Below are 22641 nucleotides of genomic sequence, written 5' to 3'. Positions count from 1 at the left end.
ACATACAGTCACGTGAAAAAGTAAGTACACCCTTGGCTCTAAGAGGTGGTATTGCCCCCTTTGGCAGAAACAACCTCAGGTAGGCATTTCTTATAACTGTCTACGAGTCTCTGACATCGACTGGGAGAAATTTTCTCCCCACTCCTCCATGCAGAATTCTTTCAGCTGTGCGATGTTTGAGGGGTTTCTTCCATGCACAGCTCGTTTCAAATCCCCCCGCAACATCTCGATGGGATTTAGATCCGGGCTTTGACTTGGCCATTCCAGAACCCTCCATTTCTTTCTTTTCAGCCATTCCTTGGTGGATTTACTGGTATGTTTAGGGTCATTGGACGGTGGTCAGGTGCACGGTGGTCAGGGGTTTTCGACGGTCCACACGGTCTCCACGTTTTTCAAAGTTAAGTCTGTTCACAATTGTATTTTGTCGAAACTGTATTTATCGTTCGGTGTGTGAACTTATAGTGTCCCCCTTGGAAGTTTCTTGGTGTTTATCTTTCATATATTAATCGCTTGTTTGCCGCGTCGCGAGCAAGGCCTTGCAGCCTCAGGCTTCCCCCGTCGAAGGTTGTTCATTCCTTCGCTGTTTTGCTCGCTTTTTTGATTTCCCCTTCTCCACCAAGCTTCACCAAACATCTACTATTTGTCTAACGTTGTAACCCCCACACCCCCCCCCCCCCAAAAAACAAAAACAAAAAAAAACAACCAAAAAAACTTTTATTTCCCTTTTTCCTCGTGTGCTTTTGCCTCTGCCCACGTGCGCTGTCTCGCCCCGCCCCCATTTTCCCCTTGCCTTCCACCTTTTGCCCTGTTCAAGTGACTCGTGGTCGTCGCGCTAGGCTTCCTCTCCCCATTGGTATTTTTGTGAATATACGATTGTTCTTCACAGTTCTGTTTAAATATGTTTCAACTATCCCCTTCATTGTTTTATTCAGTGGTTTATTACAACACGCTGTTTTTCTTCTTATTTAAAAGGCTCCTTTCAATTTCCTCTTCATCTCATTCCATTTCAAAAAAATATTCAATCTCTTATGATTCCAAATCACTCCATGCTCTAAATTCTCATTCATTCCATCCCTCCTCCATCGTTCTTAAACGAATCGCTAACTTGAAAATCACAACAAACCCAATTTGTTATATATGTGCATCTTTCATTAATCATCCACTTTCTAAACTCCCACCTTGCCCCTCCCCTTCAAATCTCCCCCCCAACCATCCCTCCCAAATTCTCCCTCCTCCCACCTCCTTCTCAAAGCTGCCTCCTCCCCACTTCCTCTCCCTCCTATGTCATACCCCCACCTCCCCCAACCTTCTACTTTCCTCTGCCCCCCCCCCCTCAAACAAACTCTCACTGTGCCTCATTCCATCACCATCAAACCTTTCGTCCTCCTCATCCTTCCCTTTCTTGTAACTCCTCTGTAATCTCTGACACACTATCAACTGCTCTTCCTACATCCCCCTCTCACCCTTCATCTGACCCTACCCCTCCCCTCCCCTGTCCTGCACCCGATGCTCCCCATCTCTCCTCACTAACGGTATGGACCTCAAACATCCGGGGCCTTCGCTCAAACCTGATTGATCTCTCCATTCAGGTTGCTTCTGAAAATCCAGACTTGATCTGCTTAACAGAAACCTTCCTCCTTCAAGATGTCTCTGATTCCTTAATATCTCTTCCTGGTTACTCCCTCCTCCGGTACGATAGACCTGATCCTCGTCCTGGTGGTGGGGTGGCTATCTTTATCAAAAACTCTCTTCCTCACTCTCCCTGCACTGCCCTCTCTCCACCCCACCCACAGGAGTACCTCTGGCTACGGCTTCCTCTCCGCTCCCACCTTTTGTTCATATGTGTTCTGTACCGTCCTCCAAACAGTGATGACTCCATTTACATTTCTCTGTCGGACAACATGGACCAACTTCTATCAACTCATCCAAACTCTCTCTTCCTCATATGTGGTGACTTCAACTGTCATCATGCCAGCTGGCTGGGTGTGGGTTCATCTCTCACCAGCCATGGCACCTCAGCAAAGGACTTCTGCGACTCATTGGGACTGACACAATCTGTCAATTTCCCAACCCGGATCTCAGTCAATGGAGTATCTTCTCTTCTGGACTTGGTTATGACTAACTTCCCTGCAAATGTCTGCTGCTCTTCTTCTGCTCCAATCGGTTCTTCTGATCATGTGCTTGTTAAAGTGGACATCTCACTGGCCATTCTCAGAGAGCCTCCTCAGCGCCGACGAGTCTGGCATTTCACTCAGGCCGACTGGCACAGTCTGCAAGCAGCCATCAATCAACTGGACTGGTCTCCCATCTCTAATGCCTCTGACATCAATTCTTCCTGGGAATTCTTCCAAAGCAAACTGCTCTCTCTCATGCACAGATTTATCCCATCTCGTCTTCAGTTGTCTTACCCTTCCTCCCGTCCATGGTACACTGAATCTTGTGGTGAGGCAGTTGCCCTGAAACAACTTGCCTTTGCCTCTTGGAAGGCAAATCCAACTGAAGGCAATCTCAGTTCCTTCCACCAAGCTCGAAACAAGTGTGTTTCTACCCTCAGGAGTGCCAGGAAGCACTATCTCTCCACACTCAAGTTTGAACTCTCAAACCTGTCTCCTTCCTCCAAATCCTGGTGGCGTCTGGTCAAATCCGTTTCTGGTGTTTGTTCCCCCTCCATCCCCTCCCTTACCTCAAATGGCTACACAGTTGACACCGCACGTGACAAAGCCGAATGCCTCAACTCTGTGTTTGCCTCAAAATCTTGTGTCCCAAACCCATCTCTCTCTGTTCCCACCTTTCCCAGTCGAACCTAACTGCTCCTGGACTCTGTGTCCTTCTCTCCTGACAAGGTGGAGAAGTTTTTATCAAACCTCGACTCTGATTCTGCAACTGGCCCAGATGGCATCAGCCCTCGGGTCCTAAAATCCTGCTCTGCCGCTCTATCTCACCCTCTCTCTGTTCTTTTCACCCTCTCTTTTGCTCAAGGTCATCTGCCAGCATCTTGGAAATCAGCAAACATTACCGCTTTACACAAAAAAGGTGCAAAAACAGATCCTTGCAACTACAGACCAATCAGCCTGCTCCCAATTATCAGCAAAGTCATGGAATCCATCATTGCTTCAGATATCAAATCCTTCCTCTTCCCCAATGGCTTGATCTCTGATCATCAATTTGGATTCAGACCAGGTCATTCTACTCTGGACATGTTGCTTCTGCTGTCTCAACAATGGATGGAGGTCCTCAATGCCAAACAGGAAATCAGAGCTGTCTCACTTGACATATCACGTGCCTTCGATACAGTCTGGCACCCAGCTCTGCTCACCAAACTCACCTCCTATGGTATTCAGGGAAATCTCCACTCATGGCTTGCGGATTTCCTCTCCGGTCGTAGGCAACGTGTGGCCCTGAATGGATTTCTCTCATCTTCCCTTCCTGTTCTGGCTGGAGTTCCCCAAGGCAGTGTTCTGGGCCCTGTGCTATTTCTGGTCTTCATCAATGACCTCTCCGACTCTCTGGAAAATCCTCTCTATCTCTTTGCTGATGACTCCACTATCTGCCGCTCCATTCCTCATCCCTCAGATCGGCAGTCTGCAGCCTCCTCACTCTCTGCAGACCTGGACAAAATCACAGACTGGTCAAACAAGTGGAACATGTCTTTCAATCCTGACAAATCTCACACTCTTACAATGTCTCTCCGAAAGGACCGACTGGACAACCCTCCCATCTACTTTCTCAACAATCCTCTCCAAGAAGTTCTGTCGCTCAAGCTTTTGGGTCTCACTATCTGCCATGATCTTTCTTGGGAAAACCACATTTCCAAGCTGGCCTCCAAAGCCAGTCGCCGACTGGGCATCCTCCGTCGTGCGAAGTCCTTCCTTGGCACACCTGAGCTCCTCACCACATACAAGGCTTTCATCCGCAGGTCAATGGAATACTGTTCCCCCCTCTGGGCTGGTGCTCCTGCCTCACACCTTGCTCGGCTTCACGCTGTTGAGGCCAAAGCTTTCAGAATCATTGGAATCTCCTGCGATGTAGTCAACTCCGAGGGCCTTTCACTCACTCACCGCAGGCAGGTTGGTGGTCTTTCTGTCTTCTACCGACTCCTCTCTGGCCTTGCTCCCCCAGCTCTCTCTGTGCTCTGTCCCCCAAATATTCCTTCAGGTCGCACAAGATCTGCCTGCAACCCTCTTATGGTTAAACTGCCAAAGTCTAGGCTCTCTGCTCACCTTCACTCTTTCATTCCCCTTTTCTCCCGCCTCTGGAACAAACTCCCCCACTCCATTCAATCCCACTCCTCCCTCCAGGTCTTTAAAACAGCTGTTCACCACCATCTCTTATCTTCCCCCATCGAAAACCTTGATCTTTTCTACCCCCGGTAATTCACCCCAGAGTCCTTGCAGCGTTCATATGTTTTATTCCTCTCCCACTTCCCCCCAAGTCCTCCCGATGTCCCTGCTCTCAAATGTTGTGTTTGTGTCCTTCCCCCTCTCTCCCCATCTTGTCTGCCGCTCCCCTTGTTTTTTTGTGTTTTGTGTGTCGGTTTGTCTTTTTTGTGATTATTGTTAGCTCTTTCACGAGCCTCGATCTTGTATACAACAACAAAAAAAAAAAAAAAAAAAAAAAAAAAATTGTCATGTTGAAAGGTCCACCCTCGGTTGAGCTTCAACTTTCCGACAGATGGCCTCACATTATCCTCAAGCACCCTCTGGTACAATGAAGAATTCATAGTGGATTCTATGATGGTGAGCTACCCAGACCCTGATGCAGCAAAGCTGCCCCAAACCACAATATTTCCACCACCATGCTTTACAGTTGGTATCAGGTTCTTGTGATCAAATGCTGTCTTTGGTTTTTGCCAAACATGTCTTCTGGTACTGTGGCCAAATAGCTCTACCTTTGACTCATCTGTCCAGAGCACATTGTTCCAGAAGTGCTGGTCTTTGCCTAGGTGTTCATTGGCAAACTTTAGTCTTGCCCTGATGTTCTTTATGGACAGCAAAGGTTTCCTCCTGGCACACCTCCCATGTAGATCAAATTTGTGCAGCCTCTTTCTAATGGTAGACTCGTCCACTTTGACATCAACAGTGGCAAGAGCTACCTGTAGGTCCCGTGATGACATTCTGGGGTTCTTCGAGACTTCTTTCAGCATCTTGCGGTCTGCTCTCGGGCTGAACTTGCGGGGGCGGCCTGGCCTGAACAAGTTGGCAGTTGTTTGGAATCTTCTCCACTTGTAGATGATCTTCCAGACAGTCGAATGATTGATTTTAAATTGTTTGGAGATCTTTTAAAATCCCTCCCCAGACTCGTAGGCATCTATAACCTTCTTTCTGAAGGCCTCAGAGAGCTCTTTTGATCTAGGCATGGTGACGCCGCACACTTCAACAACAAGGAGCAAACCAAACTAAATGTCTGAGGTTTAAATAAGACAGGTTCCTCCAAGATCCTCTCTAACGATGTTCTAATCATTTGCACCTGAGCTGGTGCACCTGATTCTAATTTTAGGTATTTGAAGTAGTGATAAATGTAGGCGTGTACGAACTTTTTCACATGCGAAATTTGCATTTATGTTTATTTAAATTATACAATGGACGACAAAATGTAAATGTTTCATGATATTTGTTATATTATATCACCTTTATCTATCAATATTGTTGAAATGAAGATCAAATAGCTGTATGTTGAAATATGTTGAAAAAGTCAAAACTTTACATGGGTCATGGGGTGTACTTACTTTTTCTCGTGACTGTATGTACATCCCAAGTGTGTCAGTATGATTGGTCAACACACACACGCACAAACACTAGTATGGTACTCGGCGCTGCCACGGGGAAAAAACTACTTGGTTGTCCGGCACATGTTCTCCATTGGAAACGTATGCAGTTGTTGCCCTCATGGTGGTGAGCTTTCCCAGCAGGGTTTGTGAGATGTGTTGGACATTGAAAAGCTATGGAGTTATTGGCCTCATGGTGGTTAACTTTTTTCTTCGAGCCAGCAGCAGCATTGCTTGATCCCACATCTCAATATACACTTTATAGCGGCCTTTGGTGGCCTCAAGCCGACCTTCAACGCTAATGTGTGCGGTAGCTTAAAACCTTGCCCAATCTGAGGTATCTATATAATAATAGCGTAAGGACTCGACTTTGTTATCCCTTTTATGCCGCACCCAGTGACCCGATGCCCACGGCACTAATGGATTTACGATCTACGAACCGCGCTCTTTGTTTATCACGTACAGACATACTCGAAAAATCTGAATTAGCCGACGTTGGGGCCCAAAAGCATCCGATTAACTGCCGATACGACGGCATCTTACGACGCCATCTTATTGGCGTCTGCTGGGCGAAGGCAAAGCAAGCCGTCAGCTGATTGGACAGGCGAAGGCGAAAGCAAGCCGTCCACTAAGTGGACAATCCAGAGCATGCATTTGTGCCGGTGTCGGCGATCGTTGTTCATATACGCACTCTTCATTCTCATCTTTCTTCCTAACTCTTACTCGGACAAGCACATCCCCTATGCCATCCATAATGGTACACCATCCATACACCACATCCTCCCTTCCGTGGATGTTCCACGGGTTTCGGCTAGTCAATACTAAAAATGTGGGGCCTATAGGTTCTACGGTTTGACCATGAATGAGTGTAACAAACAAACAAACACACAAACAAACACTTGAAATTATATCTCTATATGTATGTTTTTATGTCTGGGCTACAGAATTCACAAACTTAAGTTTTTGATCATTGTTCTACTTAAGAAATAAGCTGTTTGTTGAGGAACATTTTTACTAATATGGATTTAAAATATTTTCATGCCCTGCTGCTGAAAAGATCAGTGTTAATGTCAACATGTTGTTAATGCCGACAATTTCTTGGGAACACAACTGAGCATTGGTTTCTAGCTGCATGCATTAAAAGCTTACAACTTGATGTGCATATTTATCGTTGATTGGCCAAGTGGACATAAATTAAGTTTTGCATTAAATTGCCAAAGATTTCACATCACTTCATTGCACAGCAGAAAGCTAAAGTCAGGACTCCGATAAATGGATTGGACCTTTGGGAAGGAGGAACAAAAAGGAAAATGCAGCTTTGCTGATTGAGATATCAGCACCCAGCGGTTTTGGCCGAAATAATGCAGAAATCAAGAAAATCACCAAATACCAGGACCTCAAGAATGAAGTGAAAAGATCCTGGAAGCTGAAGAGTGCAGTAATTGTACCAGTGATAATTGGGGCAACGGGAATGATGAAGAAGAATCTTACAGAGATCTCAAAAAACATCCCTGGGAATATTACCACAAATGGACTGGAGTTGGAGGCTGTACGTGGCTCGGTGACGATCCTGAAAAGAGTCCTTGGAACAAAACTCTGAGAACAACACAACTTCACAATTTGCTCCATGAATCGTGAACCTTTGCAAGAACGGAGGTGGATATTTCAAGACCCGGGAGGACTCCGTTCTACCTCCTGAAACCTCAATATGGAGATAACAACCAACTACACACACACACACACACACACACACACACACACACACACACACACACACACACACACACACACACACACACACACAAACACACACACGCACACACACACACACACACACACACCTCGTTTTTTCATTTCTGTTCCTCACAATTCTATCTCTCTCTTTTATACACACACACGCACGCACACACACACACAAACACACGCACGCACACACACACACACACACACACACACACACACACACACACACACACTTAATTAATTGTACAGTATCGGTTGTTCCTAAACTTAAATATAAATAATTTAAAGGATTGTTGTAAATGATGTTCATTTCACAACATCCCATATTCAACTTTATTTAAATTGTAAACCTCAAACATAGTTTCTCCACCGAAAGCAAGAACCTTAACCCGTAAGCGACTGACTCGTTTCCCGACTGCATGGATCATCAGCTGGGCACCGTTCCTCCTCGAGGTTTCGATCCTTTCAGCCCAGGAGCTCTCCAAACGGCGGATCCACAACCTCGATCATGGATCCACATCAATAGATGGTACATCAATAGATCCACAACCTCAGTTGCGTCCAGGCAGTCAGTCAACCCATCAATGCACCAATATATTGCATCGCACATTTGCTACAGGTCAATAGGTAAACTATATTTGAGGTTTTACATGTAATTAATTCTTTAGTTTATTTTAACTTGTAACTTCTATCCGTTACTGTACAATTAATTATATTGTTTGTGGTTTTCATGCTTTGAAATGTAGCTGAACAAACATAAAATATCATATAAATGTAGTTTAACAAACACATTCAAATCACATCAACAAAGAATAAACATATAAATATATGAGAAACAGTATAGTGGATTTTCCACCCAAAGATAATGATATCAGCGGGAGAAGCCTCACCAAAAGAAATGTCAATCATCACACACATCACGTTTTTTAATTTCTGTTCCTCACAATTCTATCTCTCTCTTTTATACACACACAAGCAGAGAGTCCTTTCGGTGCTTTTTTTGCAAACTCCAAGTGGGCTTTCATGTGTCTTTCACTGACGAGAGGCTTCCGTCTGGCCACTCTGCCATGAAGCCCAGATCGGTGGAGTGTTGCAGTGATGGTTGTCCTTCTGGAAGTTTCTCCCATCTCCACATCTCTGGAGCTCAGCCAATGACCCTCGGGTTCTTGGTCACCTCGCTTACCGAGGCCCTTCTCCCCCGATTGCTCAGTTTGGCCGGGCGGCCAGCTCTAGGAAGAGTCCTGGTTGTTCCAAACTCCTTCCATTTAAGAATTATGGAGGCCATTGTGCTCTTGGGAACCTTCAATGCAGCAGATATATTTTTCTAGGCTTCCCCAGATCTGTGCCTCGACACAATCCTGTCTCTGAGCTCTGCAGGCAGTTCCTTCCACCTCATGGCTTGGTTTTTGCTCTGATATGCATTGTCAGCTGTGAGACCATATATAGACAGGTGTGTGCCTTTCCAAATCATGTCCAATCCATTGAATTTATCACAGGTGGACTCCAATCAAGGTGTAGAAACATCTCAAATATGATCAAGAGAAATGGGAGGCACCTGAGCTAAATTTCAAGTGTCATAGCAAAGGGTCTGAATACTTATTATGTAAATGTGATATTTCAGTTTTTTCTTTTTAATAAATTTGCAAAACTTTCTAAAATCCTGTTTTCTCTTTGTCATTATGGGGTATTGAGTGTAGATTGATGAGGGAAAAAATGAATTTAAACGATTTCAGCATAAGGCTGCAACATAACAAAATGTGAAAAAGGTGAAGGGGTCTGAATACTTTCTGAATGCACTGTATATGCACACATGTACACAAATCAAATACACATCCCAAATGCACATTTGGGGTCTACCCAGATGGAAGACGTCAGGCATAATAAAGCTTGCTGTGTTCGTGTGAGAGACTCCTAAGGTTATCCTGAAGACCCACTAGGTTATCCTTGGGCTGTCCCCGCATTAGCGATGAGGTCCTTGGGTTTGAGTCCTGAGTTGAGTTCAGATTTCTTCACATTAGCCCCATTTAGGAATTTATTCTTGTTTATTAAATTATGTGTCTACCCACAGAATATCTGCGCATTGTCATATGTGAGTTCAAGTCCATAACACTGTAACAACTCCTCTACCCTCAATCCCCCACAAAATTCTCAACCTCTCAACCCCAAAAAAATTCTCAACCACAACAACTCTCCCATCTTTGCTTTACACCCCTCCGAAACCAACTCTTTGTACTCCTGTCCCACCACTCATAAAAGCAAAAGGGCAGTCTTACATTGATAATCACATATTTCATTTTGCCTCAACAAATCACTGAGTTTGAAGTTGTCTTACTTAGAACTTAGAACCTCGAACTTTTCGTTGTCTCCAAATTGCCACGTATGCTATTTGCTTCACATATGTGAATAGCATGTCCATGCACATGTGCAATACAGTTTGTTTATAAATCCTGTATTTGCAAAGTCTTCAACCTTGAAAATGGGTGAAAACCAACAATTTTTTATGAGACTTCCAATCCTTTCACTATATTTCTTTTCCTTTGCATGGGTTGTAATCAAAACGTACCTTTCTTTCGTGATAGACGACATAATCAATATCCGTTAGCCACCGTAAAACAAGGGTATGTTATGGCTGTACTGCACAAGTGCAATTGTCACACTTGCTTAGCCAATTGCAGACAGCCTATTTCACATCCTGTCCCCTTTAAAGTGGTGTTCATGCATTGCATCCTTTGGTCAGCGAAGACATGGTGTTTTGAATGTGCGAGATCATCTGGGTCAGCACAGTCCATCCAAATGGTATGATTGCCTCATTGGTGTGCAGGCTGATTTGTCACCTGACACTGGCATGCTGAAGCAGAACCTCAGACATGTCCCGTTGGGGATCAGGGTTCTCTGTATGTATCTTTCCTGGTTCTACCATGTCTTGATGTACGGTTCAGAGTTTATCGTCACACCCTTTGGCATTAAGTCGACAAGCAGAACAGAGAACACCATCCATTTTCCAGAACACAATGGCCATCGCTGGCTGAGAGTTATCTTCAACTTATCCTTTCTTGGTGATTCTTCATGGTGCCACTCCATTGCTTTATTCCAGGTTTCTGGTTGGAAAGAGTTTCCTAGCTGTGATTATGTTTGAGAGAAATACTTCCACCTTCCCCTTCAGAATGTTTGACGTGTTCAGTACAGATTGTCTTCCGATTGTCTTTGTGGACATCGGTCACCATTCGAGGCACCACCGATCACAGGCCTAAGGATAACCAAGAGGTGGATAATACTTTTGACTTCTGCCTATCTAATACTCAATACTTGATAAACCTTATAAGTTGATATGTAAATCCTTTTGAATGAGCGAATTAACTAGGTACTTCTTCTCTGGCATCATTGCATGGCTTGTCTTTGAGGTCAGTGTCTCTACTCTTAAAATACGTTGCCAACTGTTTAACATCAATGGTAGTCATCAAACACATTTTCCAGATACTCATGAATGTTAACAGGACGTACTACCTTTGCAGTAATATAATAGAACGACACTCGGTAGAGCGTGTACCTCCACCAGGCCGAACAGTTTATGTTGTGTATCCACTGATAGGCTGGATCTGGATTTGGACCCGAACCAAAATGTTCTTGTCAAGTATCAAACTCATCCACCAAGTTTTGTCATAACCCGTCAACAACTTCGAGATATCGTGCTATATTTCGTTTTTGGCGATATCTCAATGGTGAAGAATCACATGAAAAATATTTTTTAAACTCGAGTATCTGGATACACATCTTCAACAATATGTACAACCATTTCGTCAGTGTCACACACCCAACCTTCCCACCAAATTTTGTCTGAATCCGTCCGCAACTTTATCAGATATCCTGCTCGCAGACAAACAGACACAGGTAAAAACATAACCTCTGTCCACTTTCAATGGCAAAGGTAGAAATTGAATTACAGCTCTTTACTTTGTATGCATTTCAAAGCTAACATCATTTTCTGATGATCGAGTGGTTGTGTTGTTGACAATTCTTAATCTCTTGTGTTGTTGACATATGACTCAACATAGTGCCAATGTGGATAGAAAGTTGAGAAATATTATTCTTTCAGGACTAATTTTATTGCCCGCATACGACACATACTTGGAAAGACATAAAATAAAAGCTAATACTTTCCTATCGCGATTCTCATCATATCAAGGTTGCACTACATTGGTCCCCTGCCAGAGGAGAGGTTATTGCATTTGGGTCTGTTTGTTTGACTGTCTGTTTGTTACTTGCAAAATCGAAGATTTTTCAAGTACCGTATATTGGTTGGTCTTGTGCGTTATTCTGTCTGTCTGTCTGTCTGTCAATCGCCTACATGTCACAATTTTAAACTGATCTTCACTAAACTTCACCAGATGGTAGAATTGGTCATAAGGAAGAAGCCTATTGATTTTGAGGTCAAAGGTCATCTTGAGGTCAAATTTCTAAAATTGTCAATTTTCATCTGATTGACTTGAACATTGAAAAGCATTTGCATATTGAGTCACTAAATTGGGAAACCAACTATTTTAAGGTCAAAGAGTCAAAGGTCAACTCAACGTCAATTTCCAATATCATCAATTTTCATCTGAAAAATCATCAATTTTCATCTGAAAAATCATCAATTTTCATCCAATTGACTTGAAAATTAAACAGCAATTGCATAGTACCTCAGTGAATTGGAAATCCAACTATTTGAGGTCAAGGGTCAATTCAAGGTCGAACTTATAAAATCATCAATTTTCATCTGAAAAATCATCATTTTTCATCTGATTGACTTGACGATTATACAGCAATTACATAGTACCTCAGTGAATTGGGAAACCAACTATGTTAAGGTCAAAGAGTGAAAGGTCAACTCAACGTCAATTTCCAATATCATCAATTTTCATCTGAAAAATCATCAATTTTCATCCAATTGACTTGGAAATTAAACAGCAATTGCATAGTACCTCAGTGAATTGGGAATCCAACTATTTGAGGTCAAAGGTCAACTCAAGGTCGAACTTATAAAATCATCAATTTTCAACCGATTGACTTGAAAATATACAGCAATTGCATAGTTCTTCAGTGAATTGGGAAACCAACCATTTTTTAAGGTAAAAAGGTCAAAGGTTAACTCAAGGTCAAACTTCTAAAATCATCAATTGTCGTCTGAAAAAGAATCAATTTTAATCCGATTGACCCAAGATTTTATTAAGATTGTCAATTTTAATCTTAATGAAATGGACAATTTCAGGTATCTATGTCCATATTTCTATTTTGGGGAGGGGGTGGATTTTGCATGTAGGTTTGCGTGACGTCTGTTTGTTTGTGTGCCTGTCTGTCTGTTTGTTTGTCTGCACAGAACGTGAGTATGCTTTTCTCTGCAACCATTGGTCCAAATAAATTTTCACTAAAAGAGCGCCTCCTCCTGTAGAATTTTTAAATGATAATTATGACATCATAGGTCATGTGGTGTGGGTGCCATCTTGGAGAAACCAAAAATCCATGCATCTCTATATCTCTGAAACCACTCTATGGAATAAAATTGAAACATGGCTCATTGCCAAGTACTGCCCATGCAGAACAACATATATTCATGATGGTGTCATCGGTGCCTTCATTATGATGTCATAATTAGAGAAGTAGAATGCTTGATCTGATCAGTTTGAAATTTATTGAGCATGATCCACACAAAAATTGTATGAGCTAATTAAATTGATGACGTCATCGGTCACGTGGTTCGGCAGACATATTGGATTGAACATGAAAACAAATAAACAATAATGTAAACCACGTCAATAAACCACGCAAACACAGCAGCTAATAAACACCACTCAAAATACACCACACAAACACATCCTGGCGAGGGTCTGATTGCTCTTTCTTGTTTTGTTGTGTCTTCTATAAAGTCATTTACGTATGTTTTGGTGAGTTTTTTTTGCAGTTTGGAAACTTTATTATTTTTACTGTTGAGTACAATTGCTTTGCTGGACAAGAGTTGATCCTTAGTCCTATTGCAGTTTCATTTGCATCCTGCTTACTAGACATTTCTGTTGAAAAGTTAAACGGTTATAAATGCACTTCGTCTCAAACTATTCCTGTTCGGAGTTTGTACACTTATTACTGTATTCATATTATTATATCGAACTGTAAATGCATTTTTTGATGTAGTCATGTTTCTGAAGATGTCGAGATAATGAAGGTGCTGCCCATGCATTGCTGCCCATCAGTGAACGTTGAGAGTTTTCTCCTTATCAGTTTGTTGACACCTCTGGCTCCATTTTTGTGAAGAACATCAAATTGTTTTTCACCCCGAGTCGTATCACTTCACCATTCCAGACAGGTCGGTGGTCTCTCTGTCTTCTACCACCTCCTTTCTGGTCTTGCTCCCTCTGTTCTGTGCTTTGCCCCCGAAAGTTTCTGCAGGGCACACACCAACCACGTTTGGGTTAAACAACCTAAACCCAGGATCACTACTCACCTTAAACCTCAAATTATTTTACACCTGTGGAACCATCTTCCACATTCTCTTCAATGTCATTTTTCCCTCCAGCTCTGCAGGACTTCTGGTCACCACCATCTCAGATCATTCCCAATCTAAATCCATGATCTTTTATATCCTCGTTAACCCTTCCTTCCTCTCAACATCTCACCCCAATCCCTCCTCATTCCTAATTTCCAGTTGTCCCTCCTGAAAGTTTCAATCTGTATCCATCTTGTCCACCCCCCATGCATCTTCTTCTGCCCCCTATTCCTCCCCACACACATTGTTTGTCTAAGTCTCCCTCTATCTTGGTCTTCAACTCAGCTGTTGGTGTTTTCCCCCTCTCTCTGCTAAGCCTGGTGTTTGCTTAATGGTAAAGATGGCTGGCTTGAGATCGTAGGGTCCTAGTTCTTCAGCCCCTGCCAAAGCCATTGAATTAACACCAGGTGAGTTGACTCAGCCTGCCCTCCCTATGAGGTTGGCTAAACGAGTACCAGTTGACTGGTTATAGAGGGGCATTGCATCAGTCCCCAGAAAATGTGCAACCAGCAGCCACAGGCTGCACACAAACCACCACCACCACCACTCTCTCTGCTGCTCCTTTTGTCCCATTGTGTCCTGATTTATTCAGTGTACTTGTACTAGCTCTTCCATGAGCCTCGACTACGTATGCAATTTTTAAAAACCCATCAACAAACACTGCCTCTTAAAATTCAGCTTTTTTTCATTTCTTCATCAATTTATCACTTGAGCCATTTCATCTTTCTCTACATTATTTCGATTTAGGCATCACACACGACATTATTGTTGTTGTCATTTCGGTCCTCGTAAATCCCTTTCAAAAATTATTCTAGTTTATCTTTTTCTGGAGGGATTTTTTTGTTTGTTTGTTTTTTTATCTCAGCTATTTTGCTTTTTTTCCAAGTTCTTGGTGGAATTTATGTAGTTTTTTTATATCCATGAAATTGGTAACTCGGTGACAACCTTCCGAGCCTGAGTGATAGGTTGTTGATGTAATTCAGCCTATCCCTGGAAATCTGTCTTTCTTATTATTTTTTGTCTAACAGAGCAATTGTACCAATCCTCCATTATTTATTTATATTTATTTTATATTTATTTATTATATTTAATATTTAATTATATTTAATATTTATTTATTTTAATATTTATTTATTTATTTATTTTAATATTAATTTTTTTAAATTGCTCTTTACAATTTTTATGTCGACTGTCTTCGTAACACCAATTTCTTTCACGCCTTTCAGTACAAATCCATTGTATCATCTTTATGTTATCCGAAAGCGATAAATATGTCAGAAAACGAGTTAACTTTTGTTGTTGTTGTGAAACCGCCTGCAGAATTAAACGTTGTTGACATTGCCATGAAATGTAATGTTAACCAACATTCTGGAGAGATTTAGCATTTAGGGAATTTGCATGATACTGCCAAAGGGGCTTCCCATCACAGCTCCTGATCGCTAATTGGTCTTGGTAATGCATCTGTGTTATGTACTCATGATAACCCAGGGGACATTTGTCATGAATGCCACATGGTTTTGGCCTAAGGGTATTTTGAATATATCGAGCAGGATGTTTATAGATGGGTGCAGCTCTGCTACCCCTGCCCAAGCTCCGAGTTCAAGCTTCAGCGTGCTATGTCATCTCCACTATCGTCTGGGATTATGTTTTCAATCCAAACATTGTTGTCGTATGCTTTGGCCAAATTTTTTATATTTTCATTGATGATGATGATGATGATGATGTTGTGAGTTGTCGCTTTCGAGGAATCTCTTACCTTCGTTGGCGTGCTCACGAAGCATTGTGCTTTTTTGATGGCTGTATAGGTAAAAATGGGTGGTGAGCAGGTGCCAATGAAGGGGCAATTAAAGTGATAGAGGTGTGTGCTGTCCCTCTTCCACTCTCTATTCCAATGAGCATCGTTGGCTGCAGGTGCAGTAAATGCATCGTGAATGATTTTCACCACTGATTTTCATGGGCACATTTATCCACATTATGTATTTAATTATTCACATTTATTATTCTCATTAGGAGAGCATTGTCGTTTGAATTCATTGTCTTATAGCTTGTGTTAAATAATGAAGGTTAATTAGCCTACATTAGTGACACCTCATGAAAATGTAACATTAAAACAACCTTGTTATGCTCTACTGGTTTACTTGACGTGAGCGCCACATTTATAGTGAATGTAGTGTTTAAACATGCACTCAATCCCAACATTGTTTTCCAAACACCTTCCCCTTGCAATAAATAGCAAGGACACTGCCAATGCTCCATCGGTCGGTTTTAATCGGAGGGAATGTTCTTCCCACCCAGCTATTCATAACTCATGACTCCCACGCAAATTCCTTTCATCACCAACCCTCATCCCCCACCTGTAAATTCTCGATTTCCTTACCCTCACCTACTACATGCATTTGCAAGTTACTGTGAGCCTCCTTTTGCCCCCAAGATATTTACAAACCCCACTTGTAGTTTGCTTCCAGGACCTGGCATGCCCACGATTAGGTGGATCCATGAAGGATTTCCTTCGGATTATCATCTGTGCTGCTGCTTCCATTCATTTATATTCAGAAAACTATTCTCTACTTTATGCAATTTTCTGCACCAATTGTTGTGCAAAGGAAAACTGTAAGCCGGTGCAATTTATTTATGCCAAAATGGCTGAATACCGTGTGTGGCTTCATTAACTCCCATGCCCTCACCTTCTGAACCACATTGTGATTAAAGCCATTTACAATGAAGTGTTGCCCCCATTAAAAAAAATAGCTAATCTCTGCTGCACACATGGTATCACAGTAAGTGGCTGGCCAGGGATGTCCTGGCACTGAAATGTATCTATAAGTAAAATGTTGTCCACATCCGTCGCAGGTTACGGGTTTGTGGATTTTGACAGTCCTGCGGCTGCCCAGAAAGCTGTGTCCGCGCTCAAGGCCAGCGGAATCCAGGCACAAATGGCCAAGGTGAGTCCATCTTACTATAATTCACCAAATGTCTGTCTGTCTGTCCGTCCGTCCGTTCCCAGGTACCGCAAAAACGGCTGAACCGATTGCAACGAAATTTTGCGTGGGTAATCCTGGGACCCCCCTGGAGTAAAATAGGCTATATTGTTTTTCCAATTAGGAAATTTTTTCCAATTTTCCAGTTTTCCAGTTTTTCAAACACGATGGAATAATATTTACCGATATGAACAGTGATGTGGCTTTTATTGAAATTCTACAAATACTGTTTTGATTTTGATGATTTGCGTGTGATATGATTTAACGGATGTTTATATAAATCGTTTAAAGTATAAAAAGCCTTCAATTTCTGATATTTTGCTTTTTCATTTGGGCCTCCCAATTGAAGCCCCATCCCCTTAGGGCAGGTGCTGTTGCTAGTTCTCGAAATGTACCGTCTCATTGGGGTTTTTTTTGATTGCTGTTTGTTAAAAAAACCAAAGGTTTGTAAAAAAAATTGCATGAATTGCGTTCGTGTAGAAATTGCGTTTTTCTCCGTGTAACTAGTACAGTACCTGCCAAAGGTAATTCCCAATGCGTGCATCGGGTGAAATTCGTTTGTTGTAATTACCCTGTAATTTGGTATAATTAGCAATTCCACTCGCAATGGAAATCACCTAGTTGTGATGATCCAGGAAACAGTGCCTTTCAGACCACATTTTCAGCTCTTTTCAGCAACGATTACAAAACGGTGCAAGCGATACCTAAAAAGTGACCTTGGTGGCTGGAAAAATGAAGGGTACTCATGAACCCATTGCTTTAGTAATTTCGATGTCAGGTGACTTTGTGGATACAACCTTGGTTGGTATTGATACCTATTGAGCTTTCAGGTAACGTATTCAACTTGCTCGATTGCATTCGGGAATGTGCATCGACCAACTCATCAGCTCAATGACTTGGTCCCCATGTAGTAAATGAGTACCTGAGTTTGAGCCATCCCTTCTACTCAAGTATACCTAGTATTTTGCTTGCAAGATAGCATTGTGCACATTATAGCAATTATTTTTATTGTTAGTACTTACGAGAAGAATATTTGAAAAATGAAAGCTCAGATGCATGCTCATCTGGGAATTTGCATACCCTTGGCATCGTAACAAAGGGCATTGTATCTTGGATGGCATACATAGCACAAAGGATGATGTTTTCAGATTTACAGTCGACTTGCTTTATCAGGTGCATGTACACCTGAAGGTTTCCAAAACTCCACCTGCAGTAAGAAAACAAGTCCATCATTGTACGGCCTCGAGGTGGAACCATTCACACTTTTGCAGATGTCCAGGCCAATTTTAGGTTATAATAACGTGAGATTACGTGTTCTTCGTACAATACAAGATAGCGCACAGTATTGGTGCAACAAGATAGCGTAGAGGTCATACATCAGGCCTTGCCAGCCGATTCGTGAGAAAGAATTGGGCCAAACATCCCCCAAGACCAACCTCATGAGAAGGCGAGATTAATTGTGGCTGTTAACGTAGTAGTATCAGTAGTAGTCTCTGTACAGGATCATGTATTTTCATTCTGAAATTATATATGAGCTTCTGCATACATTCATATGTTATATCTATATCTATAGAGAGATGTTTGTCTGTCTGTATGTGGCGCACCATTTTTCTAAGAGATGGTTAAACAGTTCTTCGTCAAACTTTCAGAAGTTCATCAGTGAGTTCTGGGGAGTATTTTAGGCAAAAACAAAATTTGAAAATGTTGAAAAATACGAGTTGGATTTTTTTGCTATTTTAAAAATTGCTCTATTGTGCCCCAGCTTTTGTATCAATGTGGAAGGTAATATTAAATGAATGCCAACCCCACTCTTTAGTGGGTGTAGGGAAGTGTTTTAGGCCCCCACAAAAAATAAAAAGTTGAAAATGTTGAAAAATATGAGTTGGATTTTTTGGATATTAAAAAAAAAAATTCTCTATCGTGCCCCAGCTTTTGTATCAATGTGGAAGGTAATATTAAATGAATGCCAACCCCACTCCTTAGTGGGTGTAGGGAAGTGTTTTAGGTCCCCACAAAAAATAAAAATTTGAAAATTTTGAAAAATATGAGTTGGATTTTTTTGTATATTTTTTTAAAAAATTGCTCTATCATGCCTAAGCTTTTGTACCAATGTGGAAGGTAATATTAAATGAACGCCAACCCCACTCCTCAGTGTAGGGAAGTGTTTTAGGCCCCCACAAAAAAATAAAATAGAAAAATAAAACAAATTTTTATTTCTTCAAAATGCCAACATGATTATAGAACAGCTCTGGGCAACATCGAGTACCGCTGCTGGTCTGTTGTATATCATATAAACATAGTATAATAGTGATTGACAGTCATTTAGCTTGTGTTTATGATGTCATAGTTATCCACAAATATTTCCAACCTGTCAGGTTAATTCAGGTATACAGTACCTGCCATTCACAGCCCCCAATGTTTTTGAGAATAATTGATTACTTGCAAAATCGAAGATTTTTCAAGTATATTGGTCGGTTGCGTTTGTGGTTCTGTCTATCTGTCTGTTTGTCTGTTTGTTTGTCACCGGCCTACAGGTCACAATTTTCAACTGATCTTCACGAAACTTCACCAAATGGTAGAGTTGGTCAAAATCAACAAGCCAATATTGTTTTTGTGGTCAAAAGGTCAGAGGCCAAAGGTCACCAACATTGCAAAATTTCTAAAATCCTCAATTTTCATCCAATTAACTTGAAATTTGAAGAGGACTTGCATATCTGGTCAATGAATTCAACGACCAAGTACTTATGAGGTCAACATAGACCAAAAGGTCAACATAGGCCAAACTTCTAAAATCCTCAATTTTCATCCAATTGGCTTGAAATTTGAAGAGGACTTGCATATCTGGACACTGAATTCAACCACCAAGTATTCTTGAGGTCAACATAGGCCAAAAGGTCAACATAGGCCAAGTTTCAAAAATCCTCAATTTTCATCCAATTGACTTGAAATTTGAAGAGGACTTGCATATCTGGTCACTGAATTCAACCACAGTACCTGTGTCACTGAATTCAACCACCAAGTATTTTTGAGGTCAACATAGGCCAAAAGGTCAACATAGGCCAAGTTTCAAAAATTCTCAATTTTCATCCGATTGACTTGAAAATTGAACAGCATTTGCACATTGAGTCACTAAATAGGGAAACTAGCTATTTTTGAGGTCAAAAGGTCAAAGGTCAACCTTCCAAAATCATAAATTTTCATCTGAAAAATAGTCACTTTTCTTCCTATTGACCCAAGCTTTGATCAAGATTGTCAATTTTAATCTTGATGAAATGGACAATTTGCTGTATCAATGGTATCAATGGAATTTATTTCTTGGGGGACGGGGGACGGGACGGATTTTGCAAGTATCGTGCTCCGCATGACGTCTTCTTGTTTATTTATTCCTGCAACCCCTCTTTTACCTTTTACTTCACCTTGTCCGTTTGCTCATTACAATCTAGCCCTTTGATAGTGTCTGTAGCGATGTAAAGATTGTAACCATCACGCCGTGTTTTACCAGGTTATAGTCCAATCCTCTCCCCCCGTATGTCTACACAATGCCAACTTGTGTTTGCTTTTTTCAGCCAACATGGCCTACACTACAGGTACACACACTCACCTATGAGTTGTCTAAACCCGGGTTTGAATCCCGACCCAGTTATAAACCGTCATGTTGGTGTTTCGCAGGTTGGATAATCAATGTGTGTGCCGTGCCGTCCCTCGGATGGACGTTAAACCTGGCATCCAGACTGTGCCGGCATTAGTCGGTGGACATTAAAGATTCCACGGCATCCTCAGCGAAGTGTAGGCGAGTTATCACCGGCACCCTTAACAAATTCCTGCTTTAACCAGCAGAGGGCATTGCATCAGTGGCACAGATACCTCCTCAGCCAATAATGCTACCCCGCAGCCTTGTGCTGAATCCAAAAGAAGAAGAAGCTAACATTATGTTTCTCGCCAATCTGTTTTGACTCCGCAGGGAGTGATTTCTCTTTGTTCCTCCCAAAACGTAGATTTTGATCTTCATTGGTCATGTTCTTTCATGCATCATTGTGGGGTAAATGGTTTGAATAGATACTTCACCCTCCTGTCCATGCGCTTAACAGAGCTCGGGTTGTTGTAGATAATATTTATTGGCTCATGAGTTAATTGTGCAACTTAAAAAATAAATATCCTGTTCTGCAACCACTTTATTCTGATTGTTTTGTGGGTCTGACATATTTCTTTATTCGTTCCTTTCAGTATCTAGTAACTATAACCTACAAATAGTGATCCTTGAGTTATAGTCTTTTATTAACCCTTTCTGCAGCTTTCCTCCTCCAGCTGACACGTCTCAGATAAGTCGCACTTCAGCTAAAGCAACTTTGTACTTTCTCAGCACCGCCATTGATCATCCTCTTCACTATTCCATCACTCCGCTTCTTTCTCTCCTGCTTCCCTTTCCGTTTGTCCCAAAGAATGTGCATTCTCTCTGAGCTGGATTCCCTGACGTGACGAACGACCCTGCATTATGGTCATTAAACAACAATTGCACGTGAATAATAGTAATCGAAAGGAAGAGCTCCCTCGGTGTTCCAGGTTAAATGCACATGGCCAGCATGAAAACACCAAGCTCCATGTTTCCCTCATCTCAGCAAAAGGTCTCTGCATCTACCCTTCTCTCAAGGGTGATAAATGAACAGTTAATGGAAAAGCACGATAATGACAGATTTGTCGGTTTCCACCACCAATCTCTGCTTGATTGTTGTCATTGCTCTTAGTAATGGCTAAACATTGCAATGTGTTCTCTTTATCGCCAGTTTTAAGCGGTTCCTTTCACCCACTAATGTTCCCACAAATTGTAGGAAGAAAATTTTCTCAGCAGCTTCTGTCATCACAATGGAGAAAAAAACAATCCCCTGAGCCGACCGACGGCAAAGCTTGAAACGTAGTGAGAAACTTTTTTTTATTTGTGCAATTTTTATCAGGACACGAATTGTCCTGGATGGCGCAAATAACTCCAAGGTCATTATTAACTCCACCACCAAAGGTGGACGGATAGAGCTCATGTTTTCACCCATGACTGTTTGTCTGTAAGCAAGGTATCTCAAAAAGTTATGGACGCATTTGGACAAAAGTTGGTAGACAGGCTGGATATGTGACTTTGACGAAATGATTAGATTTCGGTGAACATCCAGATTTGTATCCGGATAGGAGAATTTTTTATGACCTTTTTAGTGATTCTTCACCATTGAGCAATATGGCCCAAAACGATGTATAGCACGATATTTAAAAAAGTTGTCGACGGATTTGGACGAAATTTGGTGGACATGTTGAGTATGTGGCAAAGATGAAATGGTTAGATTTTGGTGAAGATCCAAATCAGGAATCGGATACTATCATTTAAAAAATGATTCTTCACCATTGAGTGATCAGGCCAAAACGATATATAGCAGAAAATCTCAAAAAGTTGTGGACGGATTTGGGCAAAACTTGGTGGACCTGTTGGATATGTGACATTGGCGAAATTATTAGATTTGGGTGAACATCCAGATTTGTATCCGGATACGAGAATTTTTTATGACCTTTTTAGTGATTCTTCACCATTGAGCAATATGGCCCAAAACAATGTATAGCACGATATTTAAAAAAAGTCGTGGACGGATTTGGACGAAATT

General features: G+C 41.7%; 2 protein-coding genes across 3 annotated transcripts in view; one reads left to right on the top strand and one right to left on the bottom strand.

Moving 5' to 3' along the window:
• LOC137431845 (RNA-binding motif, single-stranded-interacting protein 1) overlaps nt 1-22641 on the top strand; it is a 400729-nt gene that overhangs the window by 109755 nt on the left and 268333 nt on the right. For both annotated transcript variants that reach the window (XM_078782569.1, XM_078782568.1), the window contains exon 4: nt 16875-16966. In XM_078782569.1, the coding sequence (XP_078638695.1) occupies nt 16875-16966 (92 nt within the window). The remainder of the gene's footprint in view (nt 1-16874; nt 16967-22641) is intronic.
• The window catches only part of LOC144893034 (uncharacterized), a 296542-nt gene that overhangs the window by 202224 nt on the left and 71677 nt on the right, over nt 1-22641 (bottom strand). The gene's annotated exons all lie outside the window — the stretch shown is intronic.

The sequence above is a fragment of the Myxine glutinosa genome, chromosome 7 (assembly GCF_964187855.1).
Source record: "Myxine glutinosa chromosome 7, kmMyxGlut1.1, whole genome shotgun sequence".
NCBI lineage: Eukaryota > Metazoa > Chordata > Myxini > Myxiniformes > Myxinidae > Myxine > Myxine glutinosa.
Note: the sequence above shows the minus strand (reverse complement) of the source record. Positions and strands in the feature narration are given on the sequence as shown.